This window comes from Suricata suricatta, chromosome 1, assembly GCF_006229205.1.
Source record: "Suricata suricatta isolate VVHF042 chromosome 1, meerkat_22Aug2017_6uvM2_HiC, whole genome shotgun sequence".
In the NCBI taxonomy this organism is placed as follows: Eukaryota; Metazoa; Chordata; class Mammalia; order Carnivora; family Herpestidae; genus Suricata; species Suricata suricatta.
This window is the reverse complement of record NC_043700.1, coordinates 162,972,115-162,989,245: the sequence shown is the minus strand read 5'-3', so window position 1 is coordinate 162,989,245 and position 17,131 is coordinate 162,972,115. Positions and strand designations below refer to the sequence as shown.

At 42.1% G+C, this 17,131-nt stretch overlaps 1 protein-coding gene across 1 annotated transcript in view; it reads left to right on the top strand.

The window, feature by feature from the left end:
* Nucleotides 1-17,131, top strand: part of WDR19 (WD repeat domain 19) — a 101,355-nt gene that overhangs the window by 80,399 nt on the left and 3,825 nt on the right. Inside the window, exons 29-36 of the mRNA XM_029947232.1 lie at nucleotides 221-298; nucleotides 1,594-1,690; nucleotides 3,519-3,643; nucleotides 6,533-6,614; nucleotides 8,217-8,367; nucleotides 9,216-9,339; nucleotides 9,943-10,019; nucleotides 10,327-10,449. Coding sequence (XP_029803092.1) covers nucleotides 221-298; nucleotides 1,594-1,690; nucleotides 3,519-3,643; nucleotides 6,533-6,614; nucleotides 8,217-8,367; nucleotides 9,216-9,339; nucleotides 9,943-10,019; nucleotides 10,327-10,438 — 846 coding nt within the window. The 3' untranslated portion in view covers nucleotides 10,439-10,449. The remainder of the gene's footprint in view (nucleotides 1-220; nucleotides 299-1,593; nucleotides 1,691-3,518; nucleotides 3,644-6,532; nucleotides 6,615-8,216; nucleotides 8,368-9,215; nucleotides 9,340-9,942; nucleotides 10,020-10,326; nucleotides 10,450-17,131) is intronic.

Below are 17,131 nucleotides of genomic sequence, written 5' to 3'. Positions count from 1 at the left end.
AGAAAAGCTATAGCTTCGAAGGAGGGACTTTTATTAATGGGGACTCTACAAATGAATGAAGAAAGACCCTGAATTTATATCATGTCAGGACTTGACTGTAGGCATTGTCATGATTTTTTTTATTCTAGGTCCTTAGCCCAAGATGATTTGTCTGCCCCTACTCCCCTTCCTTTCTAGTTTTAAGATGCTGGATTTACTGTTTCTTTCTCTTCCTAAACAGGTCGGCCAGGCCAAAGACGAATTGCTGACCAGTCAGCTGATAGACCACCTCATGGGGGAGAATGACGGGATGCCCAAGGTACTAGAAAGGTTGTCTTCTCCTGGTTCTAAGTATCGTAGTTACCATTCGCCTTTCTTCTGCCCCGTCTTTGCCAATTATGGCATCTGCATCACAGACCTTAATGTTTTCTCTCTGAATATAGTCTTCTAGACAGACCCTGCATTTTAGAGGATATTGGATATAGTCACCCTTTGAATGGCATTGCCCCCTGTGAAATAGCCACAACCCTCTAAATAACAATTCACACCACCCACAACTTTCCTCAAATTTAGAGTTTTATTTATTCTGGGAACTTTGAAAACTATTATGAGAACTATGAGCATCAATCTCTAAAAATCCATATACTTTGTTCATATTTCAAAAATTATGTTAGTTAATAGCAATATATTTAGTGTAAAATCAACTCACTATAAAGTAGAAATAAGTCATTAAGAACATATTTTCTAAGTATGTGACCCTCTGGAGTTCCTTCAGACACTGGTCTTCTCTGGGCCCTGAGGGGGACAGTCCCCTTTGAGAACAACCCCCCACCCCAACCCAGACTTGTTCTTCCCTTGGGCTTTGATGTCTGAGTTAATCTTCTTGTGAAGGAAGTCAAGTTACTGATTTCGGAGAGAAGGTGCCAGAATGTCGTAGCTGGAGAGGATTGTAGCGATCCTGATCCCTGAGTCCATTTCTGGTATTTCACAGAGACCCGAGGAGGCTACGTTAAACTACCAAAGGGCACACGGGCCCTTCAACAGTTCCGAACCACCTCACCTTATGTCTGCTAACTCTAATAATCAGGAAATCAGCGTCAAGTATATAAAATTCTCTACAGCTGAAGACGGTGGGAACAGAAAATAGTGTAAGGCCAGCGTTTTTATGGGCCAGAGAAATTTATATAGGTGTAAAAATTTTTAAATTTTCGCCAAGTTGACACATTGTTTAAGAATACATTTTGCTATCGAGCACACAGGCAGTAACTCTGTGGGGTAGTTTTAGGAACACAGACTCTGAAGCCTGATCACCGTGGCTCAAATCCAGACTCTGGAGAGGTCCTGTTGGGTGTGTTTCTCATCAGTGCAATTAGTGTGTAATCAGGCCTTTTTCCCAGGAAGGGCATGAGGATTTAAACACATTAATATTTCTCAAGGACTTAGAATATTATGTGGCACATATTAAACTATGAATAAATTTTTGATAAGTCAATTCTTTATTTGGTGGACTTTTAAAAACAATATCAAAGTGTATTCCAACTGAAATGCAAAATTTCGAGTGTTTGTCCCCCTTGCTAATGAAGAGTGGTATTTCTCTAATGGTTTGTGTGTCAGGATGCCAAGTACCTGTTCCGCTTGTACATGGCCCTGAAACAGTACCGAGAAGCTGCACGGACCGCCATCATCATTGCCAGAGAAGAGCAGTCTGCAGGTATGCCCCTGACATGCATGTTCCTCTTGTAGTCAAGGAGTAGAATCAAACTCCAAACCCTTTTCTAAATGCCCTGGAAAAAGTAGCCCTTTTCTAATCTAGGTTTGCTTTGAACCCAGAAGATGAGGAGAGAATGACCATTTCTGGGTTTCAGAGAAGTAAAATAATTGACCAGCACAGGGTGGGATCTAGATAACTCGGCTAATGCCTTCTCTTGGTGGTGCTATTTCGTCTTCCCCTCAGGGCCTCACGGCTCCTTTCTCCGGGCCATGCCCTCTCCCCTCTCTCCAGCCCACGGCCCCTCTCCTATACTTTGCCACACCTTCTTAACATCTCATGTATTTGGCTTTAACAATACGAACGAGATTACAAGATGGAAGATGATGTGGTATTATTATTGACCTAGTTCTTAACAGTGTGCAGGGACTATTTACAGAGCCTCCACAAGGCTTCTCTTCCCCTTCCGTGTTCTCTAAATGTTCACTGACCAAGTCAGAGCGTTAGTCTGACATCTCTACTAGTTTCTGCAAGCAGATTCATTTAGCTGTTCATAAATAGGGAACACAATTTTAGCAAATAAACAATGAAATGAGTCACTGCTTTCCTCAGTTTACGTTGATCTAGCACCCACTGCGAGATACAGGGTGGGAGCTCAGGATTCAGAGGACTGTGCCACAGTCCTGCCCTCGAGGAGTCCTGAGTCGGTGGGAGAGAGTTATAAAGGGGGAGAAGTGCCCGAATAGAATGGAAATCCACTAAAAGGGCACCAGGAGAGGGACCCACTTACTTCATCCTGAGGGTGGAGGTGTTGTGGGAGTTGGAGGATGGAGAGGAGAGAAGGCAACAGAAGTTTCAGCTGAGTTTTGAAAGGCGGAGAGGGCAACAGTGAGGGAGGACACGGACTCAGAGGAGCAAGGGACTCCTGGGCCCCTGCTGTGGTGGGGGAGAGGCAGGAGAGGAGTGCAGAGGTGAGGTTAGGAGAGTCGGAGGAGGCAGATCCTGAAGGGCTCAGGCCCTTGGCTCAGGAATCTGCACGTGATCCCTAAGGCCTTTGGAGGGTTTTATGTTGGGGCGTGACCCTGAGCTTTGACAAGAACACTTGGACTTTGGAATGGAGGCCGAAGCAGCACAGAGGGACACCCATTAGAACACAGCTGCCGAGGCATTAAAGCAGCCTGGGGCCAGGCTGGATTTGGGACACTTAGAAGGTGACTCCATTTGATGACCCTGCTTTAGGGGCAGCTGGCGCCCTGAGGAAGAGGGAGGGGTCTAGGATGACACTCTCTGCTCCCTGAGGGACTGGTTGGGTATTAGTACCATCAGTTACCACAGGAAAACTTAAGCTACTTTATGTAAGAGATTATGAAGATACTGCTTAATACCAAAACCTACTTGTAAAGTGAGGGCCCACATTGTGATGACCACCGGGTGATATACAGAAGTGATGAATCACTGTATTTTCACCCGATACTAATATTACCCAGTATGTTAACTAACTGGAATTTAAGTGAAAAATTTAGGAGTGCCTGGGTGTCTCAGTCAGTTAAGCTTCTGACTTCGGCTCAGGTCATGATCTCACAATGTGGAAGTTCGAGCCCCGTATCAGGCTCCTTGCTGTCAGCATTGAACCCACCTCGGATCTTCCGTTCCCTTCTCTCTCTATCCCTCCCCCAGTCCCACCCGTGCTCTCTCTCAAAAATGAATAAAAACATTTATAAATTTTTCAAAAATTAAAAAAATTAAAACTTTAAAAAATAAAATGAGGGCCCACAGAAAGTCCTCAGATTTCATCCTTTGCAATAATGCCATTTTGCTGCCTTTTTCCCAGGAAACTATCGGAATGCACATGATGTTCTCTTCAGTATGTATGCAGAACTTAAATCCCAGAAGATCAAAATTCCCTCTGAGATGGCCACCAACCTCATGATTCTGCACAGTTATATCCTGGTGAAGGTGAGGCCCTTACAGTGACTTAGGACATAATCTGCCAAGTGAGTTTATCGCCTGAAGGATTTTTTTGTGGGCACCCCTCCATTGGAGGAGAGTGATTTTTTAGATCTCCATATTGTTAAATGAAAAAAATCAACATAGAATAATTATACAATATACTGCCGTTGTGTACAAAAGGGCAAAACCTAAGAATGAATATTCTTTGCAAATAAAGTGAGAAATACACTCAGAAGTCTAGCGAGCAAAGGTAATTTCCCAAAGGGAAGATGTGGGGCAGAGGGGCCCTGGTACCAGCCCAGTCAGGTGGTAAAAGGGAGAATATCTTTCTCCACATATGTTTTCACCTTATTTTGATTTTGAAACACATAAATGTATTACCTAGCCCCAAAAAATTAAGACATTTTTGTCCAACCAGAGTTTATATTAATTCTAAGATCATGGATTTTATACAATTCCACAGTTTTTAATACTATTTAGTTTTCATCTGAATATAAAAATAATACATACTCATTGAGAAAATTTAGAGAATGTAGAAAAGTATAAGGAAAAATTTACCCTCGAGCCCATCACCGTATATAACACCTGCTAATGCTGAGCTCTCTATGTCCTCTCTTCTTCTATAAAGACATGTGTGCACCTTTTTTATATTTTACATTAGTATTTACGTCCAGTTGTCTATTCTGTTTTTTCAATTAGTAATTTTTAATAAAAACAAAATACAGCACACAAGCCTCAAATACTTGTATGTATAGTTCTCTTAAATATTATAATGTGTGTATACACACACACACGCACACATCTTTGTAAAGATACAGAATCCAACTTACATATTTTTCTAAATTTTCATTTATATCAAAATATATCTTCCCATATTAATGCTAAATTGGTTTTCAGGCCAGTCCACAAGAGCTTATTTAATTTCGACAGTACCTAGGATTAGAGTTGTCATGTTATGAATGATTTAAGTCCTAGTTATTGTCTGGAACAGCACCGTCCAATGGAACTTTCTACAATGTTAGAAGTGCACTGTGTCTGCGCTGCCCCATGTGGCAGCCACTAGCCTGACTGTGGGGCACCTGAAATACAGCCGTGCAACTGATAAACTAATTCTTTTACTTTATATACTTTTAATTTTAGGGGTGCCTGACTCGGTTGGAAAAGCATGTGACTCTTGATCTCAGAGTCATGAGTTTGAGCCCCACGTTGGGTGTAGAGATGACTTACAATTTTAATTTTAAAATTTAAATTGCCACATGTGGCTAGTGGCTACCATATTAGGCCACACAGTTCTGTAACACTGATTTTAAGGGAAAAATTAGAATTCCAACTTGCAACCCCCAAAAGTACATTTCCCTCCAGAGTAACAGGAGGGAAAGAGTAGAAGGGGAGAAGGGCAGTCTCTCTCAGCTTCAGACACAAGTGGGGCACAGAGTCCAGCAAGATGGAGATTTTGGAGGAAGAGGATAAAAAGGTCTGGTGGGGGGCACGTGGGTGGCTCAGTCAGTTAAGCATCCAACTTTGGCTCAAGTCATGTCATGGTTTCTGGGTTCAAGGCCCGCATCAGGCTCTGTGCTGACAGCTCGGAGCTCGGAGCCTGCTTTGGATTCTGTCTCCCTCTCTCTCTGCTCCTCCCTGGCTTGTGCTGTCTCTGTCTCTCTCACAAAAATAAACATTTTTTAAAAAGGTGGTGGAAGAGAAGCAGCAAAAGTTAGGGAATCCTTATATAAGAAGTACCCTAAGTCATAGGAATTATTCATTCTCAAGTCTTTTTCTTTTCCTCTGGCGTCAAGGCCTGGCCTGTCACTTGGCATAGGACCAGACTCCCTCTTCCCTCCCACTGCAGGGCACCCCTGTGACTCTTCCCCTTTGCTATAGTGTTCACCTCTTTCACAAGCACCAAACATTCCCAAGACTTTTAACTGTGATATCAGAAGGGAAACTGAACATTTCCAAGTAAGAACAAGTTGGTATGAAAATGTCAGCGGCATCTCTGACACAAAGGACTGAAGAAAGCCATCCACATTTCAGGGGATATCAAGACAGCTTTGGTGGACATTTCCTCCCAGAGCTGGGACAGGGACTCTGGCTGAGGGGCAGCCTGGGACCTTTGGGTCTGGATGACTGAGCTAGGCCGTCTGAGGTGCAGAGTCAGAGGACAAGCAGCAGGAGGGGGTTCCTTACCCTTCAGATTCAGTTAATCTAATGTTGCAGAGCTCAGTAAATTCTACTATCGTTCGTTTGCTTAGACCGGATGCCCGGGAGTTACTCTAAACTCACCCTGCACATTCTCGCCACGCACCGCCAGTTCTGCCTCCTGTTCGGTCCACTCCCCCCACCCCGCGCCCCCGCCTCTGTGGGCTGCCGGATCCAGCAGTGTCACGGCCTGGCCCTGGGGATTCTCCAGCTTCCTCTCATCCTACGTGCCACAGACCCTGCTCGTACCAGTACTTACCCAGCCTCAGCCCCCTCCAGCCATCACTGCCCTTGCCCTCACCACGGGAAGCGCCCCCTTCCTTTATCAACTCACCCCCTTTCTGCCTGACAGAATCGGCCTTCAGGTCTCATGACAGCTTGGCAAAGTTGGTATTATTAGCCCTCCAAAAATGGCCAGGAAGAGATGGATCAGGGATTTGAACTCATGTCACATGGTCTAAGACAAAGTAGAAAGCAGAGCACAGAGTAGAGGTAAGGAAAGTGAGGCCATGGTGCCAGGCAGCAGCTGCTGGGAGAATAAAGGAGAAATCCCAAATGCCAAAAGCCAAGTACGGCTGCAAGGATCATGGAACAACCCTGTCCTGGGTCATGATCAAGGAGGAATTATTTTATTTGGGGGAATAAAGTGTGAATTAGGGTGAGTCAAAATCTCTAAGAGAAGTAAAATGTGCATTTCAGATTCATGTTAAAAATGGAGACCATATGAAAGGGGCACGCATGCTTATTCGGGTGGCCAACAACATCAGCAAGTTTCCGTCACGTGAGTACCATCTGGGAAGAGCTTGTCACCCACACTTCTGCATCCATGTGGTGCTGTGAGATCTGCAGTGACTAACTCTGCCACCACTGTAGTGTACCGGGATGCCAAGACCACCCCCGGGCTTGACAATTCACTAGGACTCACACAACTCCACACATGGTCGTGCTGAAGGCTAAGATTTATTTCAGCCAAAGAACACAAACCCAAATTGGCAAAGGGAAAAGGCAAAGGGTCCCCTCCCAGCGGAGTCACACAGGACACATTTGACTCCTCCAGGAGTGAGGTGTGTGACAACACACGTGAAATGGTGCCCACCAGAGACTCGGCGCCCAGGGGTCGTACTGGGGCCTGCTCACGCCGGCACCTCCTGCTTGGTACGTACTACATTTCCAGACTCCCAGAGCAGGTGTTCACCATAAACCACATCTTTTGTACCAAGGGTTTAGGCGATGCGCCACTCTTATCAGTTCTGGAGATGGCAGAAACTCCCCCAATATCCAAGTTCCCAGATGCCAGCCAAGATCAAGCAGATCTTTCTAAGGATAACAACCTCAAAACTACACACATGGGTACTGTTACTATTTCCACTATATTACAGAGAAGCTAATGGAGGCAAAAGAAGTGAAGTAACAGTTGCCTGAGATCACACTAATTAGCTAAAGTCTGACTCTTCTCAACCACGAGAGGCCACCCTCTCTATAAAAGGTCCCATGTCTAAAAGACGTGTCATTGTAATATTCTTCAGGTAATAGACTTTCACACGTTCTATGACAGGCTCAACAAGATTTTTCTGTAAAGGGTCAGATGTCAAACGTTTGGGCCTTGTGGGCCAAACAGTCCCTGTCACAACTAGTGTTTGTACAGAAGCCGAACCTAAATGAATGAACACGGCTGTGTTCCAACAGAACTTTATTTTTTTGGACATGGACGTCTGAACCACATGTAGTTTTCATATGATTTTTTTCACCCATTGAGAAATGTAAAAGCCATTCTTAGCTCGTGCGTCCTACAATAACGGGGCCAGATCTGGCTCACAGGTCATATTTCACCACCCCTCTTCTCTAAATGTATTCTTTTTTGTTACATGAAAAAAAAAAACCTGTAAAGTAACTGTATACCATGCTGGCAAAGGTTGAAATAAGACAGCACTCTCAGGACTGCTGGTGACGATGGACATTGGTATGCCTTTCTAGAAAGCAGTCTGGCAATTTGTGCTAAGATCCGTTAATTCAAGGGTATCTGTCCTGAAGAAATAGGTGCCACGCCGAGAAGTTAGCGCATAAAATTATTAGTCTCCCTTACCATTCATTGGCAGTCCTGTCAAGTGCAAAATGTGGGCTCAGGGGTAACGGGAGGATACATGCCAGTGACCTCAAGGGAGTGCTGGTCCGGTGTCCAAGGCACAGCACAGTATAATCAAGGGAGGACATTTTGATAAGCTGTGACTCCACTGCTGTGCTCGTTCCTCATTAAACAGGTCACACATCTGTTTTTTTGCCAGAAAATGCAAATTGAGACAGGTGTGGTCCTGCTTTCCTCCTGAGCAGGGGCAGAGTCATGACGGTAGAAGCCCTGTGCCTTCTGCTCTCGCTTGTGTTGCAGACATTGTGCCCATCCTGACGTCTACTGTGATCGAGTGCCACAGAGCAGGCCTGAAGAACTCTGCTTTCAGCTTCGCAGCTATGCTGATGAGGCCCGAGTACCGCCCCAAAATAGACGCCAAGTACAAAAAGAAGATCGAGGCTATGGTCAGGTAGGCAGGGACAGCTGGTTCTATCTAATCACATTTCACAAATGCATTTGTTAGAACGTGGCTGCTGATGTGCAGGCTGGCAACAGCATGGATTGGGGGTAGCCATGAGGATTGTACTCAGCTCCCAGCAGCGGAGGACCCAACAATGGCTTGGACAAGTCAGGATTTATTTGACTCCTACACAAAGCGTCACAGTCCAGGGCAGGTACTGCCATGTCCTGAGGCCAGCAAAGACAGATCCCTCTGTCTTCCCGCTTTGCCAACCAGAGCATACAGAAGTTTCCTCTTCATGAAGAGGCAGGCGGGGACAAAATGTAGAGGCACATCTGCCCTGATATTTTAGTGCCATGCCAACCTGGGCATTAGCTTGGAAGAGATGCTCGTTAGCATCCCTCTATGGCTGTGAGGTCTGCTCATAGCAGGTACGGTAACTGCTAGCCACCTGTGGCTATTTAAATTAAAAGTAAAATTAAAATTTAGTTCCTCACATTACCCGTATTTCAAGTGTTCAAAAGCTTCATGTGACTCATGGCTACCATATTGGAGAGCACAGAATTAGAACCCTGCCGTTGTCACAGTGAAGTTCTGTTGCACAGCCTTAGGCAGTCTATACAACCTCAGTGACACTAGGAGAGAGGAGACAGCAAGACCCATCCCTGGGTCTTTTCTGCCATTTAATGTGCCGTGAATTCCAACTGCATGTGGCCCGTATAATGTTACAACCTGACCAATCTTAATTCCTCGTCCTCCTGCCTGAGCTAGAGTGCAGCTGATGGCGAGCTTGTGTCTAGTCTCAGATTCTGACTGTGAAGAAGTAGGCGTGTGAAACACGGGATTCTTTCTCACAGGAGACCCGATACATCCGAGACAGAAGAGGCCACAACCCCATGTCCATTCTGCGAATTTCTCCTCCCAGAGTGTGAGCTCCTGTGTCTTGGATGTAAAAATAACATCCCATATTGCATTGTAACAGTAAGTTTCTTTGTAACATATGTTTCTTTACATATATATTTATAATCTGTTTGAATACTTGATGTGTAAAAAAACACACTTGGGAATCAGATGGTCCTGGCTTAAGTCCTTTTTCTGCCACTTTACTGGCTACACAACCTTGTGCAATTAGTTTTGCCTTCCTGGCCCAACCAGAACAATGCCTGCCTGTTGAGAGAAACTGCGGGTTGAAGACAGGACATGAAGCCTTCGTACGCTACCTGGCACGCTGTAGCACTGAATTACGTGGTGGTTTTATTATTAATTTTAATATGAAGCCCTATTAGAAGGATTTAAATACCAGATGATTTGTTAATCACTAGGCGTACATAAGCTTTATGTTAGTGGCAAATGAGTTTAGGTAATGATGTCACAAAATCAAACACTATTCTTTTATATATGAATGTGATAAATGAAATCTGACTTCAGTCTGGTTGATGGCATCTCTTTCTAGCCAATCACCTACATGAAATATTAATTTCGTAATTTTGAGGTCTGGCTTTTAGCTTGAATACATTTATTGTAATTGAATGGTGGCGGGGATTTTTTAATGATGAATTTTACTTTTAAATGTACTGTTTCCAGGGTCGCCATATGTTGAAGGATGACTGGACCGTGTGTCCCCATTGCGACTTCCCTGCCCTGTACTCAGAATTTAAGACGTAAGTGTGCACGGTTTCAGTCAGCCCCACAGACTGGGCCTTCCATCCAGCCACTCTTCTATTCTGAGGTCTCCTTATTCATGTTCCTAAAGATCCAAACTGTCTACTTGGAAGAACTTTCTACATGACCTTTGTGAACATTATCCTTAAAGGGGATCCTGCATGAGACTGGATATTCCTAATTCTTACACCGCACGATGAGCATGACTAAGGAGACGGAGCCAGGAGCCGCTGTTTTTCACATGAGAATATCCGAAAGACAGAGGAATATTATAGATTTAACTTTACTCTGCCTTTCCCTCCCCAGCCTGTTAAACACTGAAAGCACATGTCCTATGTGTTCAGAAAAATTAAACTTGGCTCAACTAAAAAAAATCTCGGACTGTACCCAGTACCTGCGAAGAGAGGTGGACCAGTGAGGGGCGTGCAGGTAAGAGCAAGACCAGCCTCGCTTTCCCCGGCGGGGGGTCCGCGGGGCAGACCCAGCTTTACAGCTGGATTGGCAACACCTCCTTTTTGTGCATCCCATAACTTGTCAGATTTGAAGACTCTGATGACAAACCTTGATGCGCTTAAAAAACGCTAAAACACCGGTTGTACGGTCTCCGTGGTGACAAAGGCTATTTGGCCAAGCAGCAACATGGATTTTGACTATTCTATATTTTATCAAACCACATGTCCTTCTTTTTAATCAGTCTGTTAACACTAGAGCCAGCTTTTATGGAGTTTTTTAAAGTTCTGAATATATTATAAAACTCTTGGCTTCCACAGATTTGAAAAATCCCTTCTTTCCAAGGCTCATTTTTGCCACATGGACGCTGCACACACCCTTCCATTTGCATTCCACTGGCAAGAATTTACTCATGGCCACAAATAATGCAAAGGGAGGCAGGGAAATGTGGTGTCTGCCTGGGAAGCCAAAAGCCCTGCCAAAACCCAGGCATCTCTCTAAAAGGAAAAAGGGAGATTAGTTCCTGACACGGTGTCTACCTCACTTGGTTAAACTGGAACTCTGCATTTTCTCTGCCCTCACAGTCTCCCTTCCTCAGTAAATAGCAGCCCTATTCAACTAGCTGGTCAGGATGGAAACCTGGATGTTATCGCACTCATCTTAACGTCCTCCCTCCCCCCGTCCATGGGCAAGTCCTCTCAGTCTACCTGCAGTGTATCAATCACAAACCTTTCGGGAGCTTTCTACGGCTCCAAAAACAGCCTCCACCTCCCCCTCCCGCTCACTGTGCTGCAGCCCTGTGAGTCTTTCCACAACCCCTACAAAATCTCGCATTCCCACCAGTAGCACACAAAGGCTTGTCTGCCTTTTTGTTTACAATTGTCCTAGTAGGTATGAAGTGGAATCTCGTGGTTCTGATTTCCATTCCCTAATGCCTAATGATATGAAGCATCTTCTCATGTGCTTGTTGGCCATTTTTGTACCTTTGGAGAACTGTCTATTCAAGTCCTTTGCCCATTTTTTAACTGGGTAATTTATCTTTTTATTGTTGAGTTATAAGAATTTTTTAAAATATTTTAATTTATTTATTTTGAGAGAGAAAGAGCAGGGGAGTGTCAGAGAGAAGGGACAGAGAATCCCAAGCAGGCTCCACCCTGTGAGTGTAGAACCCGATGTGGGGCTCACACTCACGAACCATGAGATCCTGACCCAAGCTGAAATTCAAGAGTCGGCCACTTTACTGACTGAGCCACCCAGGCACCCCAAGTTTTAAGAATTCTTAGTAGACCCTAGATACAAGTGTTTTATTAGATACATCATTTGAAAATATCCTCTTCCATTCTGTAGAAGTATTTTTTACTTTCTTGATAGTATCCTTTGATGTAAATTTTATTTTGATGAAGTCCAAGTTATCTTTTTTTTTAGTTATATGTGCTATATGTGCTTTTGGTGTCATATCTAAGAAACTATTTACACCAATTTTCCTTCTAAGAGTTTTATAGTCGTTGCTCTTACATTTATATCTTTGATCCATTTAATTTTTGTGTACTGTGTTAAGTTAGGGATCCGACTTCCTTCTTTTGCCATGTACATGCCCAGGACTTTTTGCTGAAGACTATTGTTCCCCATTGTTACTGGGTTGTCTTTTAGTTATTGAGTTGTAAAACTTCCTTATTTCCATTTCCTAGATACAAATCTGTCAGATATATTTTGCAAATATTTTCTCTCTCTCTCTTCCCAATCCATTCCCTAAATGGTGTCCTTTGATGAGATTTTGATGAATTATAATTTGTACATTTAAAATTTTTATAGTTATTGTGTCCTAAAAAAATATTTGCCTGCTAACAAGTCATGAGCATTCTTATAGGTTTTCTTCTAGAAGCTCTAGGTCTGTGACCGATGTTGAAATTATTTTTGATTATGGTGTAAGAGGACTGAAATTCCCCCTACCCTGCAGCTCCCTCAAAGAGATATACAGTCTTCCAATACCATTTGTTAAAAAGTCTTTCCTTTCCCCATTGAATTGTGCGAGTGCCTTTGTTGAAAATCACTGAGGTTTTAAGTATAGATGTTTCTAGACCCTCTCTTCTTTTCCATTGATGTATTTGTTCCCTCTTTTAATACTACACTGATTTGTTACTGTGACTTTAAAACACACCTTAAAGTTCAATACTGCGGATCCTCCAATGCTGTCACTTTTTCCAATATTGTTTTGACTACTCTTTTTTTTTTTTTAACTAGGCGTCACACCCAGCTTGGAGCTCAGCTCAGGGCTTGATCTCACAGCCCTTGCTTAACCAAGCTACTCAGGCACCTCTTGACTACTCTTAATCCTTTCCATCTCTCTGTAAAATTTTAGAATCAGCTTGTCAAATTCTATTTTTAAAGCTTGCTCAAAATATGATGGGGATTTGTCTCATTTTCTGTTGCTGCATAACTTGTTATCACAAATTTAGCATCTTAAAACAACATACGTTAATTATGTCACAATTTGAGATGTAACTGACATCACTTGTTTTAGGTGTACAACATAATGGTTATATATATATAGAGAGAGAGAAATGATTACCACAGTAAGTTAATATCCATTGCCACACAGTAACTTCCAAATATACAATATGGCTAACTCTAGTTACCATGCTGTATATTACATCCCCAGGACTTATTTATAACTGGAAGCTTGTACATTTGGCCACTTTCATCTATTCCACCCACCTCCCACCCCAGGCGTCTGGCAACCAACATGCTGTTCTCTGTTAACTAAGAGTTCAGATTTTTCATACATATGAGACTGTACAGGATTTGTCTTTCTCTAATTTCACGTGGCATAGCACTCTCAAGGCCCATCAATGTTGTAAATGCAGTTTTTCTTTTTTGTTTTTCATGGCTGAATAATATTTCTGAATGTGTATGCATGCACATGTCTTTTTCTTTATCCAGTATAGATGGAACTTAGGTCGTTTCCTTGTCTTGGCCATTGTAAATGGGGAAATGAACACAGGGGTGCAGATACCTTTTCAAGATGGTCATATGTTTCAGATAAATACCCAGCAGTGGAATAGCTGAACCATATGGTAGTTGTTTTTAATTTTTAAGGAATCTCTCTATTGTTTTCCACACTTGCTGCACCAGTTTACATTCCCACCAACAGTGCACAGTGGTTCCTTTTTCTCCATGTCCTTGCCAACACCTGTGATTCCTTGTCATTTTGATAATAGCCATTCTGACAGTGTGAGGTGACAAATCATTGTGCTTTTGGTTTGGATTTCCCTGATGACCAGTGATGTGTAGCAGCATCCTTTCACGTACCTACTGATCATTTGTTGTCTCTCATTTGGGAAAATTCCTATTCAGATCCTTTGCCCATTTTTAATTGGATTCTTTTCCAGTTGAATTGTAGTTCTTTATATTAACCTCTTCTCAGATCTATGATTTGCAAATTTCTCTCCCATTCCATGTTGCCTTTTCATTTTGTTGGTCTCCTTTGCTGTATACAAGTTTTTTCAGTATAGTCTTACCTCTTTATATCTACTTTGCTGCCTTTGCTTTGGGCTTAAATCCAAAGAATCATTAACAAGACTCATGTCAAGGATCTTACCCCCTATATTTCCTTCTAGGAGTTTTATGCTTTCAGGTCTTATGTTCAAATTTTTAATCCATTTTGAGTTGATTTTTGTGTTTGGTATGAGCTAGTAGTCCAGTTTCCCCAGAACCATTTATTAAAGAGCCTCTCCTTTCCCCATTAGATATTAACTCCTTTGTCCTAAATTAATTGATGAACGCAACTGTTTTTGTGCCAATACTTTACTGTTTTGATTACTACCGCTGTGTAAGACAGTTTAAGGAAGTATGGTGCCTCCAGCGGTGTTCTTCTTTCTCAAGATTGCTCTGGCTACTCAGGGTCTTTTGTGGTTCCATACAAATGTTAGGACTGTTTGTTCTATTTCTGTGAAAAATATTATTGAAAACTGATAGACATTGCATTGCATCTGTAGATTGTTTTGAGTAGTATGGAAACTTTAAAAATTTTAATTCTTCCAATCTGTGAGCACAGAATATCTACTTATTTAGCCTTAATTTCTTTCATCAATGTCTTACAGTTTTCAGTATACAGGTATCTCACTTCCTTGGTTATATTTATTCAGAAGTATTTCATTCTTTTTTATGCAATTGCAAATAGATTGTTTTCTTAATCTGATAGTTCATCATTAGTATATAGAAATGCAACTGATTTTTGTTTATTAGTTTTGTATCCTGCAACTTTACTGAATTCATTTATTAGCTCTAACAGCTTTTAGTGGTCTTTAGGGTTTTCTACATATAATACCATGTCTTCTGCAAATAGTGACACTTTAGCTTCTTTTCCAATTTGGATGCCTTTTAATTCTTTCTCTTGCAATTCTAATTGCTCTGTCTAGTACTTCCAGTACTATGTTTAATAAAAGTGGCAAGAGTAAGATCCTTATTTTCTTTCTGATCTTAGAGAGGAAAATCTTTGTAAGTTTTTAAACACCAAGGAGGATGATAGCTTTGGGCTCGTCCTATATGGCCTTTATTATGTTGAGGTACGTTCCCTCTATAACCACTTGGTATAAACTTTTATCATCAATGGATGTTAAATATTGTCAAAATGCTTTTTCTGTATCTACTGAGGTGATATGATTTTTATTCTTGATTTTTTAAATATTTATTTTGGAGAGAGACAAAGCATGGGCACGAGAGGGGCAGAGAGAAAGGGAGACACCGAATCTGAAGCAGGATCTAGGCTCCAAGCTGTCAGCACAAATCCCTATGTGGGGCTCAAACTCTTGAACTGTGAGATCATAACCTGAGCTGAATTCAGACACTTAACTGACTGAGCTACCCAGGAGCCCCTATTCTTGATTTTCTTAATGTGGTGTATCTCACTAATTTGTTTGTGGATGGTGAACTATCCTTGCATTCCTGGAATAAAATCCCACCTGATCATGGTGTATGAACATTTTAACATATTGTTCAGTCCAGTTTGCTAATAGATTGCTTAGGATTTTTGTATTTTATGTTCATCAGGCATATTGGCCTGTAATTGTCTTTATTGTGGTATCATTACCTGGTTTTGATATGAGTAATGCTGATATCATAAAATGAGTTTGGAAGTGTTCACTCCTCTTTGATTTTTTGGAAGAGTTTGAGAATGATTGGTGTGAAATGTTTAAATGTTTGGTAAAAGTCACCAGTGAAACCATCTGGCCTTGGACTTTTGTTTGCTGGGAGGTTTTTTGATTATAGATTCAATCTCCTTACTAGTAATTGGTCTGTTCAAATTTTGTTTCTTCATGATTCAGTCTTGTAAGATTCTGTGTTTCTAGGAGTATTTTTATTTTCTAGGTTGTTGGTATAGAAGTTCATAGTAGTCTTTTACGATCTTTTGTTTTCGTGCAGTATCTCCTCTGTTGGTGAGTCTAGCTTAGTTGTCTACTTTCTTTAACCAGCTCTCAGTTTTATTGCTCTTTTTTACGGTCTTTTTAGTCCTATTTCAACATTAGGATTAGCTGGTTCTATTCCCCAACGTGTAGTTAGGTTGTTTAACTTGACACAGGCATTAATTGTTACAAGCTTCCCTCTTAGAACTGCTTTTGCTGCATCCCGTAAGCTTGGCATCTTATCTTTCTCGTTTAGTTTGTATCCAAGTTTTTTTTTTTTTTCTTCCATGACCCACGGGTTGTTCCACAGCATGTTGTCGAATCTCCACATTTTTTAATTTTCCAGGGTTTTTTTTCCTTATGACTTCCAGTTCCATACCATTGTGGTTAGAAAAAAATGCTTGACATGATGTCAGTCATTTTATTGACTTGTTTTTGTGGCCTAACCTATGATCATTCCTGGAGAATGTTTCATGTGTGCTTAAGAATGTCTATTCAGGGGCGCCTGGGTAGCTCAGTCAGTTGAGTGTCTGAGTTCAGCTCAGGTCGTGATCTCACAGTTCAGGAGTTTGAGCCCCACATGGGGCTCTCTGCTGTCAGTGCAAAGGGTGCTTTGAATCCTGTCTCCCTACTCTTGCTCTCTCTCTGCCCCTCACCCACATTGTGTGTGCGTGTGTGTGTGTCAAAAATAAACATTAAAAAAAATATATCTATTCTGGTTGGAGGGAATGTTCTGTAAAGATCTGTTAGGAGCAATGTTTACTTAATGATTTTCTGTCTGGATGATCTAGCCAGGGGATGAAGTCCCCTACTCTTACTATATTGCTAGTTCTGTTTAGATCTGTGAATATTTGCTTTAGATCTTTATGTTTTTTAATTCTTTAATGTTTCTTTTGAGAGTGAGCACATAGGGGAGGAATAGAGAATCCTAAGCAGGCTCTGTGCTCCCCCATATCAAGATGCGGGGCTTGATACCACATACCGTGAGATCATGACATGAGCCAATAAAAAGAATCAGCTGCTTAACTGAGTCACCCAGGCACCCTTATTCCTTTTTTTTTAAACATCTATTCACTTATTTTTGATACAGAGAGACCAGGAGCAGGGGACGGGCAGAGTGAAAGGGAGACAGAGAATCCCAAGCAGGCTCCTTGCTGTCATCAGAGCCCAACACAGAACTCAAACTCCCAAATTGTGAGAGCATGACCCAAGCCAATATCAAGAGTCAGATGCTATCTGAGCCACCCAGGTGCCTCTTG